Source organism: Microtus oregoni, unplaced genomic scaffold (assembly GCF_018167655.1).
Source record: "Microtus oregoni isolate MIOR12 unplaced genomic scaffold, Mior012 000007F_ref0000211, whole genome shotgun sequence".
Taxonomy (NCBI): domain Eukaryota; kingdom Metazoa; phylum Chordata; class Mammalia; order Rodentia; family Cricetidae; genus Microtus; species Microtus oregoni.
Genome location: NW_024543066.1, coordinates 22,506,254 through 22,533,614, shown reverse-complemented (window position 1 = coordinate 22,533,614; position 27,361 = coordinate 22,506,254). Strand labels below are relative to the sequence as shown.

General features: G+C 46.2%; 2 protein-coding genes across 3 annotated transcripts in view; one reads left to right on the top strand and one right to left on the bottom strand.

The window, feature by feature from the left end:
* The window catches only part of Fer1l5 (fer-1 like family member 5), a 52,324-nt gene extending 49,444 nt beyond the window's left edge, over positions 1-2,880 (top strand). Inside the window, exons 46-53 of the mRNA XM_041655914.1 lie at positions 585-673; positions 885-980; positions 1,151-1,292; positions 1,488-1,587; positions 1,662-1,852; positions 2,037-2,146; positions 2,396-2,543; positions 2,656-2,880. Of these exons, the coding sequence (XP_041511848.1) occupies positions 585-673; positions 885-980; positions 1,151-1,292; positions 1,488-1,587; positions 1,662-1,852; positions 2,037-2,146; positions 2,396-2,543; positions 2,656-2,880 (1,101 nt within the window). The remainder of the gene's footprint in view (positions 1-584; positions 674-884; positions 981-1,150; positions 1,293-1,487; positions 1,588-1,661; positions 1,853-2,036; positions 2,147-2,395; positions 2,544-2,655) is intronic.
* Lman2l (lectin, mannose binding 2 like) lies at positions 2,144-27,361 on the bottom strand. Of its 2 annotated transcripts, XM_041656328.1 has the most exons (9): positions 27,171-27,361; positions 25,794-25,912; positions 22,265-22,382; positions 21,421-21,503; positions 11,189-11,221; positions 9,997-10,158; positions 9,798-9,912; positions 5,861-5,980; positions 2,144-5,556 (listed from the first exon to the last, which is right to left on the bottom strand). In XM_041656328.1, exons 1-9 carry the CDS (start codon positions 27,352-27,354, stop codon positions 5,414-5,416), a joined length of 1,077 nt encoding a protein of 358 aa, XP_041512262.1. In that variant the 5' UTR covers positions 27,355-27,361; the 3' UTR covers positions 2,144-5,413. The 2 variants fall into 2 exon arrangements, with proteins under 2 accessions (XP_041512262.1, XP_041512263.1); XM_041656329.1 differs by lacking the exon at positions 11,189-11,221.

The following is a 27,361-nucleotide window of genomic DNA, read 5'->3' as shown; positions in this document are numbered from 1 at the left end:
CTTCTGCTGAGCAATTTTTAAAATAACCATCCTCATTAAACCGGCTTTCTCAAATGGGTCAACGTGGAAGAATAAAAGTAGGTCAGGTGGCTGGACAGGCAGGACGTATTTACCTATTTTCTAAGGCTGGTGGCACCACCCTTTCCCTTCCTCTACTTACCATTTTCACCACTAATTCTTTCTCTCAGGACTCTCTACTTTGTGGCCAGCATAATAACCTTAGGTTGTGGCCACACAACACAGAATAACCTTACTGACCATCCAACTTAAGGCTTGCATGGTACTGAATACATGAGGCCCAACCCCAACACGGATCCCCATCAACAGGCCACCCAGCATGTCCTCCTCACGCCCTACCCCCAGGACATAAGTGATCTCACAACAGCCACTCTTAGTCTCAGAGCCAGCACCCTTCACCCTCGCTCACTTGCCTTCCTAGCCAAAACTAAAGGAGCTGGTAGGTGATCACTTGCCACCTCCCAGCAATCTCCAGGCCCCGCCCCTCATCCAAGCCTCAGAACCTCATGCTACCTAATGGAAGGGAGACCAGCAACCTCCAACCTGCAAACCCATTCTGGCTCTAGGGGAAAATACAAATGTGGGTGGATATCTTCCCCAAGATGCTGGGGCCTCCTGGCCCCCGAGTCAACATCAGCCCCAGGAAGCCTAAACGGTAAGTATATGGGATCCCAGTTCCTAATCATGGTGCTCCAGCTCAGCCCCTAGGGTGCAGGGAGCCTCCAATCCCAGGCGGTGGGGATTCTCTATCAGTTTTCGAAGGAGCTTTCCTGCCCACTTTCAGGCTCCCTCTGCAGGGCTGTGGCTGGGGTCTGGGTGGCGGTGGGGGTGGTCCTCAGCCTGGCCTCAGAGCATAGCGGCTACAGGTACGAAGTGCGCTGCATCATCTGGAGTACCTCCCAAGTGGACCTGGTTCGTCAGACCTTAAGTAGAGAGAAGATGAGTGACATCTACGTCAAAGGGTGAGGCTGGGGGCGGGGAACACGACTCCAGAAGTTCTCCCTTAGTTCTCTGGTTCTGTCACCCTGCTGGAGCCTCCTAGTCCTGAGGGAAACATCTCTCTGCCACCACTTGTGTGTGGTGGGATGGGAACCACACACAGGAGCCCCAGGTGAAAAGACTCTGGCTCCAGGTGGCTATTTGGGCTAGAGAAGGACATGCAGAAGACAGATGTCCACTACCACTCCCTGACTGGGGCGGCCGTCTTCAACTGGAGGTTCATCTTCACCATGGACTACCTGGTCACAGAGCGTGTATGCGTCCAAAGCCAGAAGGTAAGGGATGGGGAGGAGAAAACAAGGGAAGAGCCTTAGGGTCCAAGCGATTCACCATTGTTTCAGAAACCTGCAAGCTGTGACAGGACATTAGGGACATGTCCTTAGGCAAGGCAGAGCCCCTCTTCCTTGATAGTCTGTCGTTACTGACTGTCCATGAGGCAGGCCATAACACAGCCTTCTGCTGTCCTCCAGGACTACATATGGAGCCTGGATCCCACATCGCAGAAGTTTCCAGCCCGGCTCATCATCCAGATATGGGACAATGACCTCTTCTCCCCTGATGACTTCTTAGGTGAGGTCCTGGTGTAGGGTGTGACACCGGATAAGCAAGTCTTCTTGCTGATGACGGCCTTTGTCTGGGCTCAGGGGTCTTGGAGCTGGATTTAACGGACATGCCCCTTCCGGCTGAGAGGAGCAAGCAATGTTCCCTCAAGATGTTGGAAACTGACTCCAAAAGGCCCTCCACGCAACAGAAGCGTTTCTCTCTCTTTAAGAAGACCAACGTCACTGGATGGTGGCCTTGTCAGGTCCACGACGGTGAAAAGTGGCGTTTGTCGGTAGGAGCTGGGGAAGGTGTTTAGTGACTAGGAGCGTGATGCCATCTAACCTAGCTCTCGCAGACTTCCAGGACCTTAGTCAAAGCTCCTCTGCTTTGCAGCGGTGGGGAAGTGGTTCTGAGATGACCTTGCCCCTACTGTCTAAGCAGAGCAGCCCCTGCCCCTTTGTCTTTGGCATTTCTAGGGTAAAGTGAAGATGACCCTGGAGATTTTGCCAGAGAGGGAGGCATTAATCAGGCCAGCCGGGCGAGGCCAATCAGAACCCAACCAGTTCCCTACACTCCATCCTCCCATGTAAGGGCCCTGTGAGGCACAGGCACCAAGCCCATCATTCCTCCCCCTTTGTGGTGGTGACTGGTTGGCCTCCATGTGGAAAGGGAGAGTTACTTCCTCCTACATGGCTAAGCTATAGTCAGGAAATAAGACATGGGGTTGGGTATAAGGGGCTCCCCAACCTGTTACAGAAAAGACCAAAGGCTGTGGGTCACTTGATCTGAAGGTTCCTCTTGCCTTCCATTCTCTGGCATCCACTGTCATGGGCAGACGAAATGACTCCTCTCTTTTGTGGTACCGGTCACCTATTAAAAACTTCTGCTATGTTTTCTGCAAACGCTACCGCTACAAAATCATATGCCTTTCAGTGATACTGGCTGTAGGGATTATACTGTTCAACTTCGTCTATTCGGCTCCGGTGAGTGCTAACCACTGGGGAAAGGACAAAGGCACTGGCCACTCTTGTGTCCGCTCTGAGAGTACACTTAGGTTTCTACTTTAGGCTACTCTGGTATCTCTTCTCTCTCTAGAACTATTTGGCCATGGCCTGGATCAAACCTGAACTTCGGCTGAACCCCCCCATTAAAATCGTCAACCTCATCGGCTCAGTAAACACCAGCAGGATCAACTCTTCCGTCTTTAGCATGGACGGCTCGAAACTACATCCTTTAAAAGACCACGGGCCAACGTTCCTCCAAGGATCCAGGAGACAAATGAGAGATGTCATCCCAGAGATGCCAGCTCCACAAGGCTAGGTGACCTGACTTCTCTCTCACCTGCCGAGCAAGCACCCTATCCTTTCGGCTTCCTAGCAGATCCTTGTTTGAGTCTTCAAGGACACGTCCAAGGGACCGTGCGTATTCTGACTCAAATGTTTAGAGACCACTTCTCACAAGAGCAGAGCTGTTAATTTTCTACCAAAATAAATATGTTTATCTAACAAAGTTACCTTGGAACTTGGGGGTTGGGATTAAAGACAATGTGAAAGGCTGAAAATGCCAGGTCTTTATTTGAGACTTGGGGAACGATGCCACATTTAGTCACCCCATCTAGTCCTGGGACAGAGAAAATAAGGGAAGGGTTAACTGTTGAGTCCTATGCTGAGGCCATGGCATATACCCAAGTACGAGTGCACTAGAGCCACACCAGGGACCAGGCACTACCTCATCCAGTACACACTCTGGAGTTACAATGCCCAGAGAAATAGCCTTACTCGCCACAGAAATCATTGTTTCTGCAACAAAAGCAAGAGCTGGGGCAGGATGCATGATGCTGAGCAGGTGGTTTCTCTCCCTCCCTCCCTCCGTTTGTTTTTGTTTGCCGCAACAGGGTTTCTCTGTGTAGTCACAGCTGTCCTAGAACTTGCTGTATAGACCAGGCTGGCCTTGAACTCAGAGATCCACTTGCCTTTGCCTTCTGGGTGCTAGGATTAAAGACGTGTACCATCATTGCCCGGCACAGGCAGTTTTCTTATACATTTCTCAAATGGGAAAAGACTAGTTCCCAGGCTATGTTGGGACCACAGATCAATCCTCTGGCCTTCTTTCAAGGCATCCAGGTGCTCATGAGCAGGAATCACACAAACCCAACCCATGCTATCTCTCACTCCTCCGTGATCAAATCCTTCAATCCCACTGCTATGGTAGTCTTCTCAACAGCTCACTTAGGTCCACAACCACACCCACCCCTCCGCCTTCCCTTTGGACTCAAAGTGGACAAAACTAACTTAATTTCTTGACATTCTCCTGGTATTAAAGCCAACCTCTATATCCCAGTTCATCCCCTAGCTCCCCTGAGCTATTCTGCTATTGTGGGAAATTGTTAAGAGGGGGCTCTCTGCACTTCCTCTCTCTTGCAGAAGGGCAACATAGTATCCTGCTTAAACACACAGGAAAGACAGAGGCCTAAGAAGATGAACACCCATCTGCAGCCAAAGTGACCCCTCCTCCTAGTCTAGGGATGAGCATGAGGACTTTCCCAGTCACCCAGGAGGGACAGGGTAAGAGCTGATATATCTGAGGCTCAGAAAACAGGCTGGCGCCTCCCCACTAAGCCTACCCCAGAAGAAGGCCACTGAGCCAGGACTCATGATTGGTTCCATCAGTCACTTTAAGAATTTTCCTTGGGCTTCAAAGACCCAGAAAACTCAGTTTCAGGCCCTCCAAGGAGACTAGCCTGTAACCAATTTAATCACAGGGCAGATAGGTGAGCAGCATGTGACATTTGTAGAATAAGGCAGTGTAATAGGGGTGACACACATATAGGACCACACTCAAGCTGTGCTGCTCAGTGATCAGGACTTTGCCAGACAGAGAACGAAGGTCTTTTGCTCTCAGAGATTTGTTACATGAAATCAGCAACTGTTGCTCCTCATTAAGAAGCCAAATCTCCTCTTGGGGTCATGTCTAAGTCCAGGGAATAAGGAGCTGCTTTCCACTTCAAATCCTCCAAGCAAGATCCTAAGAATCATGAGAAACAAAACATGCAGCTAAGCAGGCTCCAGTGGGTCCAGAAACACCTCCGCGTGGTCAGAGGAGACGAATGCAGCTTTCTGTGGCACACCTGGGCCTAGATGATGTCACAGCTAATCTCACGGCATCTGTGATTGTGACGGTGTCTAAGCTTCACTTCATTTGTAACAACTTTTAGCCAAATGATCCAAAGGCCTGGAGAGCTCCAATTAGGAAAGCTGAAGATGCAGGGATAGACAGGAATGGAACAAGATCCACCCAGCGCAGACCAGAGGCTGAAGCAAGGAGCTAATGCAGAGCAGCAGACTTCTTTCCTAGCTCAGGATGCACACACGGAGGACGAGTGAAGGGACACAGAGAGGCAGATATCTCCATCCCGATTGCCAAGAAGCTCAAGTAGAAAGAGCCATGGGCAGAAGCAAAAACTAATAAGTGGGTTTCCAGGTTATATGAGTTCTGGTTTTCTATTTGGAAATTTAAAAGAAGTAGAAGGCCTGCTGCATCCAGTCTATCCTTAGGGTAGCTATCCGATTTTTGTAATTTAAGCATCACAATATATATTTTTTCCATGTCTCTTCACTCCTAAGTGTAAGGACTGCAGGGAAGGCACATCACAGCTGCTCGGCCCTGTGGGTGGTGTCTGGGGCCAGTGAGATGTTCCCGTGGATGACCATGAGAATGCAGGGTCAGTGCATTCAGAGCCCCAGTGATGGAACACGGTCCCTGAACAACTGGCGACTCAAGCAGACTTGCCAGGCTGTATGCTCAGACCCACACCTCATGGGTGAACATCATAGAGGGGATGATGGCAGCAGGCTCAGTAGAAGCGTTTTCGACTCTGGTCCTGCCATTTGTTGTAGAGTATGATACCAATGACAATGGCAAACACAGAAAACACCAGTGAGAAAAAGACGATAAGAAAGAGGGCCAGGCCACTCAGGGGTGCTGGTGGTACCGTCACTGAGGAAGCAAAAGAAAAATAAAACAATCAGAGATGTGGAGCCCATTCAACAATGGGTCAACAGCTGTCCAGTTCCTGGTTTCTGACCCCACTTCTGGGGAGCCCAAGCCCTAACTCCCCCTTTCTAGATGACTCAATTTAAAAATGAAGCAGCTGTAACAGGACAGGTGGGAAGGTGGTGCAGGCCTCCAGAGGAGCACCAAAACACCAACCCGACAGCTGTAGGTGCCAGTCACCCCGGAATCCATGAACATTGTAACCTCCTCCCTGACCATGCACCATCTCCCAGGATCCCACACTCACTCTCAGGCAGCTTCAGATTGTCCACTGAGGGCAGGAATACATCTCGATGTAGCTTTTCTTCTTCTGGGGTCCTCACCCCCGTCAGCTCAAACAACTTGAGGGAAATGACATCATGATTATCTACAGGAGAGAGTACAGAGGATTACTTCAGCTGCCTCAACATGAGGGCTTCTGGAGTTAGTACCTTGGCTCAAGTCTCTGATCCAAGCTCCTCTATCCACTGACAGCAATGCCTTGACGCAACCTGGACATCTAAAGCAGAACAAGAACTATTTCAGGGGAGCAAGGGGACTAACAGAAGGGAGGTGGAAGTGAGACATGGTGATGGGGGAGGCAAATATAGCATGTCGTCTCTCATATGGGAATCTAGATTTAAATACAGAACACAAATGCAAAAGGACAATATAAGGGAGAGAGAACTAGCAGAAGGGGCAAGAAGACGGGGAACCAGGCCAGTGAATAAGGGCTAAGGAAGGACAATGACACACACGGATGAAAGTGTCATATGAGGCCCTGTGATGGCACATGCCTGTGATTCTAGCACTTGAGAGGCAGAAACAGGAGAACTGACACAAAGTCAAGGCTAACTTGGTCTACATATTTGAGACTTAGGCCAGTGTGGGCTACACAGTGAGACTGTATCTCAAAAGCAACAACAGCAAAACTCAACAAAAAACAAACTTAAAAAAAAAAAAGTTAAAGCCTCATCATTTTCTCATCTAAAAGAATAAGAAATTGAATATATTCTATGTATTTTGCTGGCAAATATCTATTATATAATAAAAACCAAAAATATTGAAAATAACTAGGGCTAGAGAGATGTGTCAGTGGTTAGGAGCACTGGCTTGAGGACCAGAGTTCAGTTCCCAGCATCCACATCAAATGGCTCAGAACGATCTGCAGCTCCAGATCCAGAGGATCTAGTGTCCTCTTGTGGCTTACGTAGGCACCTGCATACACATGCACCTATAATACACATACACACAAATATAATTCAAAACCTTAAAAAGTACAAAGATAATTAAATCCTCTATCATACATTGAGACCTTTTGGTAGTACGAGGAGACACAGCAGCACTGCAGCTTTCTCTCGGTCGAGTATAAGCACACACATGCACACAGAGAGGCGGAGAGGAGAAATACTCTCCTACCATCTGTTTAACGGGTCTTGGTCAAGGCAATGTCACGTGAGTGAATAATTACTTGAGTAATTACAACATTACTTGGAAGATGCTGCCTTACAGACTTTGCTTCTTTGTGTCTGTTTGGAATCCTGACCCTGATCTCCCTAATGCTACTAGAAAGGAGACCAAGAAACTAGAAACATGATTTCTTAAACTAGAGACTGGATTTCATAAAACAAGTTTATGTGCATAACTTCTAGTGTGTAAGGCAGAGTTTTGCAGTGCAGTACAGGCTGGCCTTGACTGATGGGCCTCCTGCTTCAGCCTCCTGGGTACTGGGATTACAGGTGTCTGACACCATTCCCAGGCCCTGGTTCTCTCATTTGTTTGTTTGGTCTCTGCTTGGTTTTAGGAGACAGGGTCTTAGTATGTAGGCCAGGCTGCTGACTGCAAGCCTGTGACTTTCTCGTCTCAGCCTTCTAAAATGCAGGGATTGTAGGTGTGAGCCACTGTACTTGACTTCTCTTTTTAATGTTTTTGTTGTTGTTGTTAAGTTGGTTTGGGGCTTTTTAAGAATTTGTTTGTTTGGCTGGTTGAGACAGGCTGTACTGGAACTCACAGAGATCCATCTGCCCGTCTCCTGAGGGCTGGAACTAAATGTGTGTGCCATCACATATGGCCTTTCTGGCTTTTCTCAGATGTTTAGATCTGCTGTCAACTAACCCTTGAGGAAGCTCTGCCCACTTCAGTGGGGACTAATATTGAGCACTGATATTGAGCCTAGCCTGAATTTCTGATCATTTCTAGGGCCACATCCTAGCCCCTTGGTCTGCTACTGCCATCAACATCCAGAGCAGAAGAAACTACCTTCATCTTCATTTGGAAAATGTTTTCACTGTCAGAACCAAGCTTAAACTCCAGGTCAGGATAAAAAGCCAGGGCAGGCCAGGTATGGTAGCACATAAGTAGTCTCAGCACTTAAGAGGCTGAGGTAGAAAGATCCCGAGTTCAAGGCTAGTCTTGGCTACATGGCAAGTTCTGGGCTAGCCTGGGCTACATAGTCTCTCTCACAAAACAAAGAAATAAAACATCAAAAGAAGTTACACAGAAAATGGATCTTCCGCCGGGCGGTGGTGGCACACGCCTTTAATCCCAGCACTTGGGAGGCAGAGTCAGGTGGATCTCTAGGAGTTCGAGACCAACCTGGTCTACAAGAGCTAGTTCCAGGACAGGCTCCAAAACCACAGAGAAACCCTGTCTCAAAAAACCAAAAAAAAAAAAAAAAAAAAAAAAAAGATCTTCCCTTTTTTCCTTTCCTTTCGAGGCAGGGTTTCATTTTGTAGCTCAAACTGACCTGAAATTGCTATGTAGCCCAGTTCATCTTTCTTTTCTTTTCTTTTATTTCTTTCCTTCCTTCTTTGCTTCCTTTCTTTTTTTTTTTTTTAATTTTATTTTTTTGAGACAGGGTCTCACTTTGGAGCCCTAGCCGCCCTGGAACTCACTCTGTAGACCACGCTGGCCTTAAACTCAGAGAACCACCTGCCTTGGCCTCCTCCTTTTTCCTTTCCCTTGCCTTTCTGTCCTTCCTTCCTTCGAAACAAAGCCACGGTAAAGCTCTCTACAGTGTGTGGACATCAAAGCCTGGGACAGCTGAGAGCTATTTGAACTTTCTCAACAAGTTCTTGAATAAGAAAAGTGAGACAGTGCTAGGTATGGTGCCTATAATCCCAACACATAGAAAGTGGAGGAAGAGCTGGGCGGTGGTGGTGCATGCTTTTAACACCAGCACTTGGGAGGCAGAGGTAGGAAGATCTCTGTGAGTTTGAGTCCAGCCTGGTCTACAGAGTGAGTTCCAGAACAGGCTCCAAAGGTACACAGAGAAATCCTGTCTGGGGGGGGGGGGGGGGACAGATTGTATCATTGGCTCAGGGTCAGAGTACAAAGCAAGATTGTCTTAAAACTAAAACAACTAAAAGCCACACAAACTAACAACGACAAAACTATATTTCTACAGGTTAGAAATTTATGATTTTTTTTTTAATTGCCTGCCTGGCCCAAAACTAGGTAGAGCGTTACCGTGTCAGTCAAGGAAGGTTAGCATTTCAGAATGCAGGTGAAATGAGCTGGAATGGCCTAAGAATGGTGAGGACAAGAGCACTGTGCATGGCAAGCAACAAGCCCAGCTCGGGAGCAGGCAGACGGCTGGCAAACTGGGCATATGCTCTGTTCAAAAGTCTGAATAAAGAGGGACTGGAGGTTGGTCAGGAGAGGGATGCTGGAGTTGAAGTGCAGCTCTGTGAGGGGGGGAACTGGGTCCAGTAGTAAGTGCAGGAGAGAAGACTGGCAGTAGGAAGGCCAAAGAGGCAGGGAAGCAAGGCATTCACATCAGCTGGAAGAGCTGCTAGACAAGCGCAACTAACCTAAGACTGCTTAAGTTAGTTCCTGCACACAACTGTCGCAAGAGAGCCTGGGTTGGAGTTTTTACAGGACCTAGACAAAAATGTACAGCATTCTTAAGCCATATGCATGGCTTCCCAAAGCTCTTTCAATTGGCTCTCCTCAGAGAGGCCTCATCAAGCACTCGGGACTGACCAAAGGGATCAACTAAGAAAACAGAAAATACAGTGTAAGCCGGGCGGTGGTGGCGCACACCTTTAATCCCAGCACTCGGGAGGCAGAGGCAGGCGGATCTCTGTGAGTTCGAGACCAGTCTGGTCTACAAGAGCTAGTTCCAGGACAGGCTCCAAATCCACAGAGAAACACTGTCTCGAAAAAACAAAACAAAACAAAAAAAAGAAAACACAGTGTAATACCAGAGAGATCCCCGGTTATGGAGGAAGTGCCGAAGTAATAGCCCCGGGGAAGCCGGACCCCAGGCATCTCAATGCAGTCCCTCCACTCATGTTTGCCATCAATGTCCATCATTATCTAGAACAAAGGAAAGATATATCAGGGACAGGCCACCGGAGCAAGGGTAGTGTCTATCACCAACTGCTCCAGGACAGGACTCACCGTCAGGTGCCTCTTGACATAGCGAATCACGAGGAAGGTGTCATAACGGAGATTGCGAACAATGGCTGTGCAGCCCCCAAGCTCTGTGGGCCGCCCATCCCGCTCATGATCATAGCTGAGGGAGCCGTTGTTCACCATGGCTGAGATGTAGGGGAATACCCGCTGGGACACAGGGAGGGAAAAGCAGACAGTGAGGAAGAGCTCTTAGCAATGCCTATACAATCGTGAGAGGAAACAAGCACCTTTTGGATCAGCAGAGGTCACCCTGCCTCATCTTAAGCGCCACCCCCAGCACCCACAAACAGATGATCATGCAAGGGACACGGACCCAGGAAGCACTGAATTCCACATGATGTTAGTAATTCTCCTTGCTCCAGGCCTCGGGCAGACCTGAAGTGGCCCTGCAAGACTCTGGAGACTGGCTCTATTCCTCCCAGCTATCATAATTTGGTTCTTAAATGCTAGCAGTTTCCTCTTAATGGGCAGATACCTTTCTCCCCAGCTGCTGCTTAAAGAAAAGGAAATCATCTTCCAGGTCTCCACTTCAGCCCTATCCCTCTGCCCAAGCAAAGGTTTTGCACACAGCAGGTATTCTGAAAATACCTGTTTGAGTGGGCAGGGAAACCTTTCCAGTCTGGATAGCTCCTTTTAGACTCTACCCTACCAGTGTATGATGCTAAATGAAGTGGAATCCAGAAAGCTCTGCTGGAACAGGCTCTGGTGGGCTTCTCTAGCCACAACAACTTTTCGTAGTCAAAACTTTCAGCCCAGCCACACATAACTTCCAAGACTGCCAATAGTAAGAGGGCAACATCCCCCATAAAGGAAAACTTAAAACATCTCCATGTTAGCAACTTGGGTTTTACTTCTTGAGGTGCCTTCTCTCCAACAGAGCTGTAGAAGTAAACTTCCTCACAACTGCTGAGCTACCATTCCAGAATGATCCCAGTGCAAGTCAATGCAGAGGGGCAGGGCGATGCGGGGGGGGGGGGGGGGGGGGGACGGGGACACAAGGCATGCTGCTCCTTGGACAAGCTCCACACTGTCCCAGTGAACATGCAAGGAGGAAATGCAGTCAAGACCAGAGACTTGGAATTCCTGGGACAACAGCCACATGGACTCTTAGCAGCAAGAAATGTCAGATGGACATATGAGAATGAGGGAAGACCATGGTGAGTCAAGAATCGGATACCTGGACTCCTGGAGAATAGCGCCTCTTCTGGGCCTGAGAGGGTCCAGCAGGTTATTACAGAAACAACACAGAACACAGGAGACCAAGTCAGAAAGAAAGAGCCTTGGAAGAGCTGTGACCCTGCTGTGGCAGATAAATTCCCAACCTAAATGCCCAGACAGAATTCTAGGGTCCACAAAGGGCACCCAGCAAGTTCCTGACTCTCACAATATGTGTCAGAGTAAACGCACAGATGTCTGCGCTTTTGTAAGGCTGTCTGGTACCACCACCACCAGATTCCCAAGGGAGGCTACTACAAAGGGGTGTCTACCCCATGGAGGGGCCTGGGGCTTCCAGCAACTTTATGAAACACACCATCTTGCACTGTGCCCAAACACAACTGGGTTGTCTTCCAGACCACTGTATTTCTATAGCAAAGAGAGAGACAAGACTACACTCTTCTAAAGTTGAGATGTCTTCTCAGGGTCTCAGGATACAGCTCCTGCCCGAAGACAAAATTCCCACTGTATGAGACCATGAAATTAACTCTAATCCAAAGGGATCATACACCCTCTAACTGAGCCTCACGACATCCATTCCCAAATAACTGCTGTCACTCCAGCCTACAACCCGGGGCAGGGTGAAGCTCTGCGGAGTGCAGCAGCCAGCAACGTGGGAAAACCACTGGGCTTGAGGGCACTTTAGCTCTGCCTCAGCAAACTTCCACAGCTCTAAACTACCAGCATTGAGAGAAACCCGTACAGGCTCAGCTCAGCCTGGTTCATAGGTGGGGGAAGGGGACCCCAAAGCATTCACTCCTCTCATCCTTAGTGAGCACTTATGGTAAGAGCCAGTACTGTTTGAAATGCTGGGTCCAGTGGGAAACAGCCCGGACTGGTATCTGCTCTCACAGGGCTAACCCAGAGTGGGAGAGGCAGATAAATAAAATTTAGTAAAAAGCAAGCACATAAATAAAACTATTTCAGCCGGGAGGTGGTGGCCCCATGCCTTTAATTCCAGCACTCGGGAGGCAGAGGCAGATGAATCCCTGTGAGTTCGAGGCCAGCCTGGTCTACAAGAGCTAGTTCCAGGAAAGCTAGGACTGATACACAGGGAAACCCTGTCTCGAAAAACCAAAGAAAAATAAATAAATAAAATTATTTCAGACAATGATAACTGCTATGGTGAAAAAAAGGCAACACAATGGACAAGGGAACTCTGTTCTGATGGGACCCAGTGGTTAGAGGGATCCAAGGATCCAACATCTGATCTGATGTGTTAAGAACAAGAGGTTGGCACGTTGAGAACTCAGAGAAGACAGATGTATCTGAAATCCAGCTAGTAAGGAAGAGGCTGGTGAAAGACAAGGCACAGGACAGCATATAGGTCTCATGGGTGGGCGGGTGGGGGGAGGGCAGAGCAGCTTTGCAGAAGTTGTTAACCACTGGCAGAACGTAAACAGGACCCGAGAGGCATTTGTCCATCCAAGGATGATAAAACACCATAAAGTTACTCTTGTGCAACTGTCATTTAGAGCAAGGTAATTGCCAGCGTGTTATTAAGCAATTAACAGAAATGGGATTCTGAGAAAGCTTGTAACTTCAGAGAACAATTAAGGAAAGGAAGGGATTAAAAAAATGCCCTGGGGTGCTCTGATGACTCCAAGATTTGCTTCATTTATCACCTCTAATCACAAGTTTAATTTAGAATTTTAGAATGCCTAGGACAGCATTTCTTAGTCACAGGTGCCCAACTCTTCCCAAAGCTGGTGTATGTCATCTGATCATCCAGGAAGAGCCAGGTGGTGTGCTGTGCCCAAGTCAACTGGAGGACCTTTCATCATACAAGGGTACCCCCATAGAGGAATTTCACCATCATCTAGAGTGGGACACAGGGATTCATTCTTGTTTTTGTGTTTTGGGACAGAGTTTCACGTAGCCCTGGCTGGCATCAAACTCTCTGAGTAAGGATGACTCTTTCTCATCTCTCTACCTATACTTCCCAAATGGTGGGAATAAAGAATGTGCGTGCAGTCAATGCAGCTCTGGGGGTCAAATCTAGGGCTTCCTGAATGTCATAGAAGCTTTCTAATTGAGCTACATCCTTGACCTCAGGAAGCCCATAACACGCAGACAAAATTAAATTCTGCACTAGATGACACTGGGCCCCAGGGCCCCAAAGCTACAATCCATCTGCTTTAGCAACTCATACTATTCCTTTAACTCTTAACCTCATATAGCAGTCAGTCACTGAATGCCAGCTCGTTTTCCACTCCTAGTTAGGCATTTTAAGTGTTTCTTGCATAGCCACAAATTCACAGGGCAGCAGATTGACAGCCCTACAGTCGGAACTAAACTGAATAACCTACCTAGGTAAGGTGAGTTTCACTCCTAATTTCAGAGTCACCAAAAATGAGAAATTCCCACCTGTTGTCCAAATGAATACTGTCTATAGCACAGGAAATGTCTCCATACTTTGCACTATAGAGCTGCTCATGGTTTTTAAAATGACCCTCTATTACGAGCTAATTTTTGTTTTGTTGTGCTCTACTCTTTTGCAGAGAGGGTTTCTCTGTGTAGCCCTGGCTGTCCTGAATTGCTCTGTAGTCTAGGCTGGTCTCAAACTCAGAGATATGTATGACTCTGCTTCCTGAGTGCTGGGATTAGAGGTGTGTACCACCCGATTCTTCTAGCTAAATTTTATAGCATTCACTCATTAAGAAGATACTCATGATTCTTCCTTGGACCCCTCCCACTCTCAGAAGTTTTCTCACTTTTCTCTCTTTGATGATCACTGGTGTTTTGCCTCATGTATGTTTGTGCGGGGGTGTCAGAAGCCCTGGAACTGGAGTTACAGACAGGGGTGAGCACCATGTGGGTGCTGGGAATTGAACCTGGCCCTCAGGAGAAGTAGCCAGTGAGTGCTCTTAACAACTAAGCCATCTCTCCAGCCCCTCACTTTTCTTAATAAATCAACTTCTTTCATTTTTCTTTAAAAAAAAAAACAGCAACAACAACAAAAGATGCTCATGGAAGTAGCTGGGGATGTAGCTTAGGTGGCAGAATGCAGAATGCGCAAGGCCTTGGGTTGGACGTCCAGAGCCACATGAAACTGGGCATGGTGACACATGTCTGTAAGCCCACAGTCATCCTTGGTTACACAGCAAAGTCCAGGAGACCGTTTCTCCCTACCATCTCCCCAAAAGGATACTCATGAACTTTCAGATTTGTGAATTCTATACTAAAATCCTACAGGTCCAAAGCACATAGGCTGATCACCTAACAGAAAAGAATACCGAGGGCCTCTGGAAGCAGAGAGCTGGGTCTAGCTGTCTTACACTGCTCACGGCTGCATATATTTGGGAGCTATGTGACCTCCATATCGCTCTTCTTATTGAAAGCAGGGAAAATTATGTGTACAGCTCATAGGACTAGCTATGGGAAGAAGAGGTGATGGGTGGACCACCTGGCAGAGTGCCTGGCATTCAGGAGGAAGTCAATAAAAATCCAGTCACTTAATAACTAAATTAATGAATTTTTAGATATTATTCAAAGCCAGACTTTCATGATTGAGGAGAGAAATTTCCTTGACTGACATAGACCACCAACATGTGCAGAAATATTTGGAAATTGATAGGCTCGGTTTCTTTTCCTTTTTTTTTTTTTAAATTAAAAGTCATCTAATACCATTTTACAAAAGCACTTTTTTTTTTCTTTTTTCAAGACATGGTGTCTTTGTGTAACAGCCTTGGCTGGAACTCACTGTCGACCAGACTGGCCTCGAACTCACAGAGATCCACCTGCCTCTGCCTCTCGAGTGCTGGGACTAAAGGTGTGTGCACCAACACCACCTAGCACACAAAAGCACATTTTAACACCAAAAAAAAAAAAACCCAAAAAAACAAAAACAAGACACAAAGAACTATATAACTTCCTAAAACACACTTGAATACTTAGCACACAGGAATTTACTTCTCTATTCAGAATTTTGGACAGGGGAACGGTTTGAGCTCACCGACTAGCACAAGGGGGCACTTGAAGGGCACTGCTTGCCAGCCTAAGCCTGGCACAAACTGTTAGTATGTTCCTGATGCTCTACAGCTAGGATGTGAAGATAAGGGTGGGGAAAGGAAAGACAAGACAAGGCGGCCACAGCAGCTACTGCCAAACGTTCCCAGTGAATCTACTTAGTGGAATGAGGAACAGCAGCATTTTCTGAGGACTGCATTCAGGACACTGTGTTCAGTGATGGATCTGCAGGCTTTCACCTCTCAATCCTATAAGCCAGTTCTGGTATCCTCATTTTTAAAATTACATTTATTTAGTTTGCAAGGAAAGGGAACACCTATGTGCTGTGGTGTGGACTTTGAGGTTAGAGGACAACTTGAGGGAGCTGGTTCTATCCTTGCTTGGCAACAAGCACCTTTAACAGTGAAGCCATCTCTGTGATCCTCGGTATCCTCGTTTCCCAGGTAAAATGTCTTATCCAGGAGACACTAGTATTCAGTAACGCCCTTAATCTGGAGCTGGATTACTTAGTTTCTGACCTTAAGGGCATTATTGCAACACAAGTCTATCCATCAATATTTTTAAAAGAAGTTTCAGCCAAGTATAGTGGATACCTATAATCCCAATACTCAGGAGGGAGAGGCAAGAGAATTAATGCAATTCAAGGTCAGGTGGAGATACAAAGTAAGACCCTGTGAGTTAAAAAAAAAAAAAGTTTCAAATGTTGAATTTTTTTTTAAAAAATTCTTTTTCAAAAAGAAAAGTCATGTATGTAAACAGCATTCTTATGTACCCTAAAGCACATTGGCATACTGTAGAGTGATTCCAGATTAAAGACTAAGAGAGAGGGGCAGCAAAATGGCTCAACGGGAAAGGTACTTGCTGCCATACCTGACAACCAGAGTTTGATCCTCGGGACCCACAGGGTGGATGGAGAGATCCAACTCTAGCGAGCTGATCTCTGACCTTCATGATGCATCCCACACACAGAGTAAATAAGTGGGATTTTTTTCTGTTTGTTTATGTTAAAAAAGGACATAAAGGGGCATGGTGGGCTGGGCGGTGGTGGCAAAGGCCTTTAATTCCAGCACTTGGGAGGCAGAGGCAGGTGGATCTCTGGGAGTCTGAGGCCAGCCTGGTCTACAAGAGCTAGTTCCAGGTCAGGATCCATAGCTACAGAGAAACCCTGTCTTGAAAAACCAAAAAAAAAAAAAAAAAAAAAAAAAAAATTAAAAATTAAAAAAATTTTAAAAAGGGGGAAGGCATTTGACAAATCTGAGTTAAGCCTGAAGATTTGTAACAATGTGTTCATCATCTTTTTTTTTTTTTTTGCTTGTTTGTTTGTATTGTTTTGTTTTTCAAGACAGGGTTTCTCTGTAGCTTTTGGAGCCTATCCTGGAACTTGCTCTGTAGACCAGGCTGGCCTCGAACTCACTGAGATCTACCTGTCTCTGCCTCCCAAAGTGCTGGGATTAAAGGCGTGTGCCACCACTGTCCTACTACAATATACTTTTCTGATACTACACAGGCTGGTATCAAACTTCCAGTCCCAGGTACTCTTCCTCTTCCCGCTTCAGCCCTCTGAGTAGCTGGGATTGTAGTCATCTACCACTTTGCCCCCAGCCTGTGACCTTTGTGTGCCTCTGCATGCCCACAGTTGCTCACACTTATGCATTTTATTTTCTTCAACTAGCTGAGAGTAATTGTTGCCTCCTTAACCCGTAATACTTGTGTTTTTCCTAAACAAAACAAAACAAAACCCCAAACAAACAATACTGTTGCTCATCCCTAGCAAGTATAGTGATTAGAGTCAGGGAGTTAAAAACAATGAACACGGCCAGGCCGTGGTGGGACAGCCAGGACTGTTACACAGAGAAACCCTGACTTGCAAAACCAAAAAAATAAAAGAAACACTAAAAGAAAAAAAGAGTATATTCTAGAACTCTCTAATGGATTAACAATCGATAAATCTAAAACTTTTCTCAAAATAAATATTAATCAGAATCTAGTATTTATAAATATTATAGTATTTATATTATTATATTATAGTATATATATTATCTCAGGTTTCCAGATTTTCACAATATGTTTTTGGAGAGTTGCTACATGATGTGACATTTTCATTTGTAAAAAGATGTCTGTAAAGACTTTTCTCTTTTTTTTTTTTTTCTGCTCTGGATTTCTGTAGCAACAAAAGAAAGGGCTTGTCTACTAGATGCTGCTAGGAGCCAAGCTCCTCCCAAGGCATGCACATAACACCTCAGCTAGGGAATGCTGCATCCAATGCCACTTCTAGCTGCACCTGTCCTTTCCAAACCGGGCGCTGCTGGCCCTACGTAACTCTTTAGTAACCAACCCTTTGTGCAGGAACCCACACAGAAGGGACACGGGGTAACTAAGCAGAGTCCAGGACACTCAGAGCAGGCAACAACCAGGCAAAGTCTCACCACATGACTCCATCAGCCCCACACACCAATTAACCTCCCATTAACTCAATGGCTCTGATTTCCACACTCTCAGCCCCTCAAAGAATGTGGAAAAAGTGATACTACTTCTAGGTCCCCTAAATGACACTTACATACTTGAACATCATCATGAGCTAAGAAACTAAAAAAAGAAAACTGAAGAAGCCAGAGTTTCTCTGAAAAAGATTCCCTCTGGTTTCCAGCTGGATCCCAGCACTCGGGAGCAGTGGCAGGGAATCTCTGAGTTCGAGGCCAGCCTGGTCTACAGAGTGAGTTCCAGGAAAGCCAGGGCTACACAGAGAAACTCTGTCTAAAAAATAAAAAAAAAAAAAACAGAAGAAGAAGAAGAAGAAGAAGAAAAGAAAAGAAAAGAAAAAGACTCCCTGGGCCAAAAGTAAAAAGATCAAGAGATCAAGTGGGATTCACTTCGTTTATCAAGATAAGGACTAAAGGAACACACAGTATGCATGCATGTGTGCTGCTTGTATGTCTGTGCTGTTAGTGTGTGGGGGTGGGAGTGTTAGGGACTGCCAAGATCTTCCACACTCTGGGCACAAGTTCTATTACTATTTCCCCAGCTTAGAATGTGCCCTTAAGACACTGGTATTGGTTTCCCTCCAGTAAGGAGGAGGAGAAAACATAAATAACTATATATGTATATCAGTTATATAGTTCGTGAGGAGTGCCTCAAACATGACTTCCAAACCAGCTTAGTCAGGGCAGCCTGCAGAGCCGTTCATTTCACTCCCCAGCCAGCTGCTTCTACCTCCTGTGGGTGAGGCTCAAACATGTCACAGACAAGAATGAGGGCCAAGCCTGCCAACAGCTGCACTTCTGTGCTGTTCTTCCAGGAAGTCTCTTGCCACTAGACACTGATTTCAACTGAATGAAGACATCTGTGCTCCAAGGGTGCTACCAAGTTCCCCGCAGTGCTCACTAACATCTGGGTTCACCACATGGGAAACATGTTCATCACTGTAGTCTAAAAGGTGTCAAAAGGCCACAGACTCATCTTTCAACCATTTCTAAATCAGCAGCAACACTGAGACATAATCCATATATGACTTATCCACCCAAAGTAGGTTTTGGTATGTGCTAAGTTAAGGTGATGACTATCATAATTTCTGAACATTTTTATCACCCATAACTCTGTGCCCACTGGTAGTCACTCTCCCCCCAACCTGAGAGCCCCAGCCCTAGACAACCACTCATCTATCTGCCTCTGTGGATCTGACCACATTTCATAGGGATGGGCTAACATGACTCTTGATTGGCTTCTTTCTTGTAACCAAGCCACCCATATTGGAACCCACAGCACTACTTATTGCTGAGTATTTCAGCTGATGAACATCTGAGGTGTATCTGTTTCAGCGCTGGAACATCTGTGTACAAACGTTTCTGTAAATGCCTTTATTTCTCTTGGCTATACATACACAAGTGATTCACAGAATAAGAGCATTCCTACCGTCAATCATCTGAAGAAATCCCTACTTTCCATGTGGGTTCCAAATGACATCACATCCTTTCAACATGTACATTTTTCACTTGCATTCTAGCGGCTGTGAGGTTTTCATCTGTGTTTCTCAAAAAGTTAATGATGTAGAACATCTTTTCATGTTTAGTGACCATTTATTTATCTTCTTCAGATAAACATCTATGCAGATCCTCTGCCTATTATTTTATTAGCTTGTTCTTAAGTTACAAGCTATTTACTTGATAATTCTCTATATACTCTAGAAATGGGTCTTTAGTAAGATTTGCGTGTATTTTCTCCCATCCTACAGATTTCACTTTCCTGTGTGCTCTCAGTGCTGGGGCCGGAATCCAGGGCCTTACACACATGAGCAAATACTCTCCTGAGCTCCAGCACCAGCCCTCGTCCTGATAGTGTGCTCTGAAGCACATGTTATTACCTTAAAAAATTAATTTTAGATTTATTGTATATGTCTAAGTGTCTTCCCTGCAGGTATGTCTGTACACCATATGCATGCCAACAGAGGTCAGAAGAGTTCATGAGATCTGTACAAATGGAGGTATGGATGGTTTGAACCACCATATAGATACTGGGAACTGAATCTGTGCCCTTTGCAAGAGACCTAGTGCTCTTAACTGCTGAGCCATCTCTCCAGGACCAAGTTAACACTTCTCATGAAGCCCAGTTTGTTTGTGCTTTCTTTTATCATTTCTGCTTTTGTTATCATATCTAAGAAGCCAAAATGATGGAAGTGGAGTTTTTGGAGTCAGATCTATGATACCAACAAGCTTTATAAACTTTCTTCTGCACTTCAGTTTCTTGCCCATAAAGCAGAGATAGTAATAGCTGTAACAAAGAGTTGCTACAACTAAATCATACATGTGAAACAATGCTGGCACCCTTGTGCATAAGAGTAAACCACCCTGTTGACAAAACACATTTGATTTTTATCCTCTGAGACACGGAAGACAATTTTCTACATTCTCTGAATGGAATAGAAGCTCAAAGAACTGAAATCACATATATGAAATTACCTAATGTTTCTTCTTTTAATAAAGAAATCAACAAACAGGAAGACAATGGGTGGGAGAAGGGAAAGCACCAAAATTAAAAGAAATTCTCTGAATGGGTAGACCCTACGATGGTTGCTACCTTATTTATTCATTGGTAAAGAGGGGTCACACTGTCATTGCTTTGGTCTGACCTACAGCCCAGTTGCCAACCACTTGGGCACACAGTCTCAGTGTGGCTAATGTGCCTAAGAGGGAAGAGAATGAACAGTCAAGAATGCAGTTCCCAAAATGTACAGCATAACAAGGCTGCCGGCTGCTTTTCTATTTCCTTACACCCCCTGTCCTCTCTCAGAGTGCCTTACTAGATGCTTTCCCTCATCATGGGAATTGGCTCCTTGCCCTGTAGACCCCAGTGTAAATGTTATTTCCTGGAGGAAGGATTTACAGCCACACTACTGCCTCATCATGCTTCGATGAGTCTACTGTGTCCTCTCAAAGCGCCCCAGAGTCTCCACCAATCTCCACACTGCAGAGCACAGAGAATATGCTGATTCTTGCTAATTCCCAGGCCCTAGCATCTAACAAGGGTGTAATGTACCTGGAACAAAAAAGAGCCCAGAGGAACAAGGAAGCACAACTCTATACCAACTACAGAAGGTTATTCACCTAACACAGGTCTCACTTTCCAGCCCCTCTAAAGTGATCAGGGAAATTCTGACCGTCACACCTGAGTGTGACGTATATAGTGGTCACTGTACAGATCTTAAACTTTTCCTGATAAACCTTTAGGGGAAAATAAGTGATCTCCATCTCCCATTCCCAACCCTGCCTTCTGTAGACTGCCCAGTAACAACTTGTCATTTTTCTACCATCTGATGGCAATGTCACAGGACCTGTGGCTGAAGAAGCTAAAGATACTGGGAAGGGTGAGCAAGTGGCCCAAAAGTCCACGGTAATGGTTAAAAGTCCCGAGCACTCATCTTTTCCCTCACTCTGGTCCTAAACTAGGAGCCAAGATACCACCTGCCACATGTGCTCAACCCCAGTGGCTACCTTATGGGAATGAGTGAATGCTGCAGGCACTATAGAAAAAGCACCCAGAGTGATGCTACTCCTGAAGGACTGCTGGGATCACAAACAGTTCTCACAGGGAAAAAAAATACTGCCAAGGACATTAACTGCGGAAGGTCAACAGACGGGGCCTCACTGCTCCCCGTGCCCTCCTGCACACTGCTCCTGAGGGAAGAACTGTGAGATGAGCGTGGCTGCCCTAAGCTCTGAAACTCGCCATTACCTCTTGCTGCTTCTCCTCATTGGGATAGGTGTCTACAAACACTCCCAGCCCCACAAATTTGTCCATGTTTCCAAACACAGGCCCTAGAGAGAGAGAACAGATGATGAACAATGATGTAAAGCCAAGAGTTGACAAAGGAATAACATCTTATATGACAGAGGAAACAGTGATATTCAAATGACTCTTAAGTATTTCCTAAGATGAGCACACACACATACAAGCACCAGCAAAGTGCATGACCTACAACTGGGCCCACTGAGCAGCTGTAGTTGTTTGCTGCTGACAGCAGAAAAGAGGGAAGGCCACTGTAACCTTGTTTGGTACTGTAGTAGCTCCTGATCCAAACTGGTTGCTAAGACACCCCTACCTACAGAATTTTGCTTCACAAACACTTGGTAAAGATTATGCCCCCAAGAGAGAACTGAATTCCCAAGTTCTAGTTCTTGTTGCAAGAGATCAGGTCAAATCAGGTTCAGCCTGTCATCCACTTGGAGCACTGACTCCAACAACAGCAAGGAAAAGAGAATTCATCTCTTAACTCAAGTGTTGAGATTGTTGAGTGTTTATGTCCAGAAGAAACCAGCTCATCGGCCTCCAGTGTTCATGAGAGCCAGTGCATTTGGCCAGGGAAACACAGAAAAAACCAACAAGCAAGAAATCATCACAGGATAAGCCAAGTTCAGATTGCTTAGGACTCAAAATCCCATGTCAGAGACTCAGTAAGTTAATGTTCATTTACAGACATCAAGGGAGAGAGAAACTAGAAGGACTCTTCTCAAAAAGAGGACACAGGAATAAACAAGCCTGATGCACCCATGGGGGAGCAACCCAGGGTCCCTAATACCTGGCTGCATTCGATCCTTTGTGTACCAGATTGCCAAGCCATCTCCATGCAGATTCTTCTTCCCTTGTCCGTGGATCTTGAAGTGCACCTGCAGTTCCCAGTCTTTCAGGAAACATGGCTAACATGAGGAAGACAGAAGTGTAAGGGAGGAGCATGAAAGCTGAAGCCCATAAAGCTCTCAGCAGCCATCTACAGACATGGAAAGCAGGTTCGGTAACAAGCTAGAGTTAAAATGAAGTCTAAGACTCTGGAAGTACTCCTGTCATAAAACCAAACAGACTGAGCCATTCAACTGGTTAAGGCGCTGCGTAGAAAAGGTAAACAAACCACCTGATTGTCCTCACATCTTCCAGCAGAAACAGGACAGTCCAGGCAAGCTGGCAAAGGCACCTCAGTCTGCCACAATACTACATCTACCTAGAAGCACCTCTCAGCTGACTGGGGAGAGGGCTGACTTAATACTTGTTTGCCACTGAAGATTATTCCTCTGACAAAAACACTCTAAAAAGCAGGGCTTCAAAGAAAGGTCAAAGCCTTGTTCATTTAAGAAAAAAAAAAGAAAAAAGAGTAAGAAAAGCTAAGTCTACACAGAGGTTTCCCGAGGTAATTAGCAGATGCGATGAAGAACTCTAATTAGCTAACTCTGGCATTTGGCCAATTTGAGGGGCAAGCCTGAGTTCCCAAGAGAACAAATGGTAAGCTACAATCCCCCAAACCTTTTTGCCCACAACTGGGAAGCATAAACGTGGCCGAGGCAAACACCATCCCCTTCTACTGGGACAGCCTCTTGGGGGTGGGGGAACACTAAGGAGATGGGTGTCACTCAGACTTCTGTCCAGTTTTAGAATTGTGTACCAAAAAACAGAGACAGTGGTGAGTGGCTAAGTGTTCAACACAGTTACAGTGTTTTCAGGAGACACCAGGGTGAGCACAGTCTTTGGTTCGGGGAGGCATCGAGTTAAAGTCTGCTATGAAGAAAGAAGGAAAGGGGTCAGTTGGGTTTGGCCAGGTTCAGCCAAAGGCTTTCCAAAAGCCTGTTCTGGGTCTTGAGCAACACATTGCTTGATCATTTTCAGTGTTTTGTTTGTTTGTTTTTAATTTCTGGGACATCATCCAAAAGAATTAGCATCAGGAATACAGAGTCAAAATGAAAAGAGGTTGGACACTTTTTCACAGCAGGGCGCCCTGATATCTCCAATAGTCTGCCCTAGTCTGTCTTTTCATTTTGGGTTATCTCTGCTTCATTTAGCTTTCAGGGCAAGAAAGATTTCAGTGGCAGAAAGCTGTCCTGCAGCCAGAGGCAGCACAATAGTCCTGGGAAGAAGGCAGGGCCAGAGAAGCAAGTCAGGACGTAATTGCTGCTAATTCTTGGCCTTGGGTATCACAATGCTATATAGTTTTGCTCAGGGTGACGTTTAACCATGGCTCTGAAACTTTGCTGCATGTTTGAAAACCCCAATGACCTAGCCAATCGTGTTCACGCCTTTAATTCCAGCACTGGGGTGGGGGGGGGGGGGAGAGGCAGGAGGATCTCTAAATTCAAGGTCAGCCTGGTCTACAGAGCTAATTCCAGGATAGTTAGGGCTATACAGAGAAACCTTGGTGGGGAGGGGGAGGGGGCAAGCAAACCAATGACCAAATTGTACCCTATTCCAATTAAATCTGAGGTGGCATCCATGCATTAAGTCCAGTGGACAGTCAAATCTGAGAACCACTGGACTGGAGAAATGGCTCAGCGGTCAAGAGCATTGGCTGTTCATCCAAAGGACCCAGGTTTAATTCCTAGCACCCACATGGCAGCTCACTACTGTCTATAACTCAAATTCCAGGGGGATTTGACACCCTCACACCAATGCACATAACATTAAATAAATTTTAAATAAAATTGAGAACCACTTGCACAAACTATGTATCCTACTCAAATAGCTCAAAAATAATTCCTGATTCATTCTGCTGAGAATATAGGTATCAGAAAATCTTATAGATTAAGGTATTAATCCTTGTCCACAAATTAGTAACTCATGAGAGCCCATCAATGCAACTGAGGGCAGGTCTGATAATAACATATATTTCTGTTACCGTTGTAACAAACTCTGCACAGTCTTTTCATGCCCACAGCCTGAACTCAAACAGGCAAGTTAAACAGTATTATGAAGTCAGTTAAACAGTGAAGACATAGAAAACTGAGAGGCTAAGCGACCTGCCCGGGGCTCATGGTGGCTGGGTAACCAAACTGGATTTAGAATCCAAGTCAGTCAACTGATTCTTGCGTCTTTTGCCATGCCCTCTACGGAGCTCCACATTACAATCTAGGTTACAGGCTAGCCTGTGCAGACAGCTCGCAGAACAAGTGCTCTTGGCCCTCTGGTCCTTTAGAACTCTCGGTTAAAAGAAAGTCCTCTTTTATGAGACCCACTCACACCATCCACAGCTGACGAGAAAAACCATGAGTGTAGTAAGATTTCTTCCCCCCTCATTTATTAGGAGCCCAGGAGAAAATATCAACGGATGCCAAGGTCATCCCGAAAAGTAACGTGGGCGTGAATGTTTAGGAAGGACCTGGAAAACAAAAGGATCATTTTACACGTGCGCAGCATTACCGTGCAGCCACGCCAGGTGCTCATCTCGGCATCATACCTCAAGGAAGACAAGGTAGCTAGAAAAGGCCCAGAGGACAAGCAAAATGACTAGAATAGCTCACAGTGGTTCTCACACCAAACAGAAACGCAAACTCTGGACTGAAAGAAGGATTAAGTTTGGGATATATGCATTTTTAATGCTTACTAGCATTTATTTCTCTAGTCATAGTGTCCCACTATGTTGCCCAGGCTGAGACTGAATTTCTGGGCTTAACTGACTTCCCTGCCTTAGCCCCCCAAGTAACTAGAACTCCAGGTGCAGCCCCATATCCAGAGTCAAGCAGCTGACTCAGAAGGATCACAGATTTGAAGCCAGCTTGGACTATTACCAAGTTCAAGGACAGCCTGGGTTACACTTCAAGAAGCAAACAACAAAGACAGTAACAGCAATGAAACAATAGGTTTTTTTTGTTTTATAAAGTAACTAAATAAGATTTAAGCTATTAAACCCCAAAACATGGTATGTTAGACCAATGAGAAAATGAATTATTTGCTCTAACAATAGGGCAACAGAGAAATATCTGATTTCTTTATTATAAAGTTCATCATTATCTCTGAACTAAAGACTTTTGCTTGTTTTTTTTTAATGATTTATTTATTTTTATTTTACGTGCATTGGTGTTTTGCCTGCATGTGTATCTTTGTGCGTGTTGGATGCCCTGGAATGGGGTGTTACAGACACTTGTACGCTGCGGGTGCTGGGATTTGAAGCTGGGTCCTCTGGAAGAGCAGACAGTGCTCTTAACCGCTGAGCCATCTCTCCAGTCCTCTAAAGAATTTATTACTTTAGAAGATGGAATTCTGGAAAAAGGATGGTAAATGCACTAAACTCCAAGTCATTTCTGAGTTTCTTTAGGACAGTCAGAGTCCTAACACAGGAAGCCTCTTACCACCCGATTCCACAAGGCACCCTGTTTACTTTGCATATCTGGAGTGAGGCGGATATACTGGGTCATCACCATGGCATTGCCCATCAGGTTCCACAGCGAAGAACTGCTTGTTCCCACACCTATGGGAGGGAATACATCAGCTCATATTCTTCATCATCAGTCACAAAGCCACCACATTCCTACCAAAGTTGCCGCCATTCTCCTTTTCCTTTAGTATTAACAAATAAACATTTTATTTTTGAAATAGGATCTTAATATGTTGCCCGGGCTGATCTCAAATTCCTAGACTCAAGCCATCCTTCTGCCTCAGCTGCCTTTATTACTGGAACCACAAGTACTTGGCATCACACCCTTCTCCTTCGGGTGAACCCAACACACCCCAGAGCTGTCATTTGTGAGTGACACAGTAACCATAGTTCAGATCTATTCTTCCCATTTTATGTGGGGGCGAACTTCAGCACCGTGGGAAAGGACAAGAGTTTTCTTACTTATACCAAAAAAGATTGACCCTCAAATGCCTGTGAGCTTCATCATATTCTTTTACAATCAAGTCTCTCAAATGTGAAGCTGAATCCTCCTCCAAGTCTCTCGGACTAAGTACCTCCAGGTTGAAAACCAGTCTAAGCCATAGCATCAGCAGGGACCAACGCTAAGGAGGTACTCGATACACCTGCTACATGAGCGACCTCTGAGCAATAGCGTGTGGCTTTCTGCGGTTTGGATCTTGTTTTCCGCACCCCCTATCCGCAGTTCTGTGTGGCAAACAAACTCGTATTAAGCTCTCTGAACTCACTGCTCTTCTCTGTAGACACCTGTGTCAATTTTCTGGCATTGAAGCTGTGCTCAGAGACCTAGAAATCCCTAAAGAGAGCAAAGCTAACCACCCTCTTTCATCATCAGAGCTCGCGGCCTGGGAAGGAGCAGGTGTTCTAAACAGCAAACAGACTTATTTTCTCCTTTCTCCCTCCGACCGAGTTCTACCCGGCTTCTTTCTCCTGGTTTAGTTCTAGATCAGTCACCTCTCTCTCCATCCCGACACTGGAGCATAGCTAACGGTCCTCAACCATCCATCCCTCATTTTTCTCAGTTCTCTCTCCTCCTCATACTTCTGTCCAACTCCAAACTCGTTCCTCTGAGCCTGACACTAGTGACATCTGAGAGCCCTGCCTAGACCTACTAGAAACTTCCAGCGCTCGGGAAGGGACGGGGGTGGGGGCGGACCCGGTCCTTCGGACCTGTGGCTCATCATAGAAGCGGGGATCTTCGGGGGCGCCCCCTCCCGCTGGTGGCTGCGTCTCCGGGGCCACCCTGATCTGCGTCGCCGAGCTCAGTCCCCGTGCCCTCCCCTGCGCGACCACCTCGCCCCGGGCGCCTCACCCTGGTAGGGCTTCGACAGCGAGTGCTCCCGTTTCAAGTACTCCACCGCTTGGCCCGCCCTGACGTGCCACGGCCCCTGCACAGACCCCAACAAAAGGAGAAGGAGCAATAGCCTGGCCCCGTCCCGAGCCCACGCGCGCAGCCGCCACCGCCGCCACCAAGAGGGTCTCACAGCTGCCGCCATCTTTCCC

Bases quoted from the DNA above. Each gene is read 5' to 3' on its own strand.
- Lman2l (XM_041656328.1), bottom strand. From the start codon at position 27,354: ATGGCGGCAGCTGTGAGACCCTCTTGGTGGCGGCGGTGGCGGCTGCGC. The intron at 11,222-21,420 runs GTAATGGCGAGT...GGACCCTCTCAG, and splicing joins ATGAGGAGAAGCAGCAAGAG to GCCCAGAAGAGGCGCTATTC. The intron at 9,913-9,996 runs GTGAGTCCTGTC...CCTTTGTTCTAG, and splicing joins ATGTCAAGAGGCACCTGACG to ATAATGATGGACATTGATGG.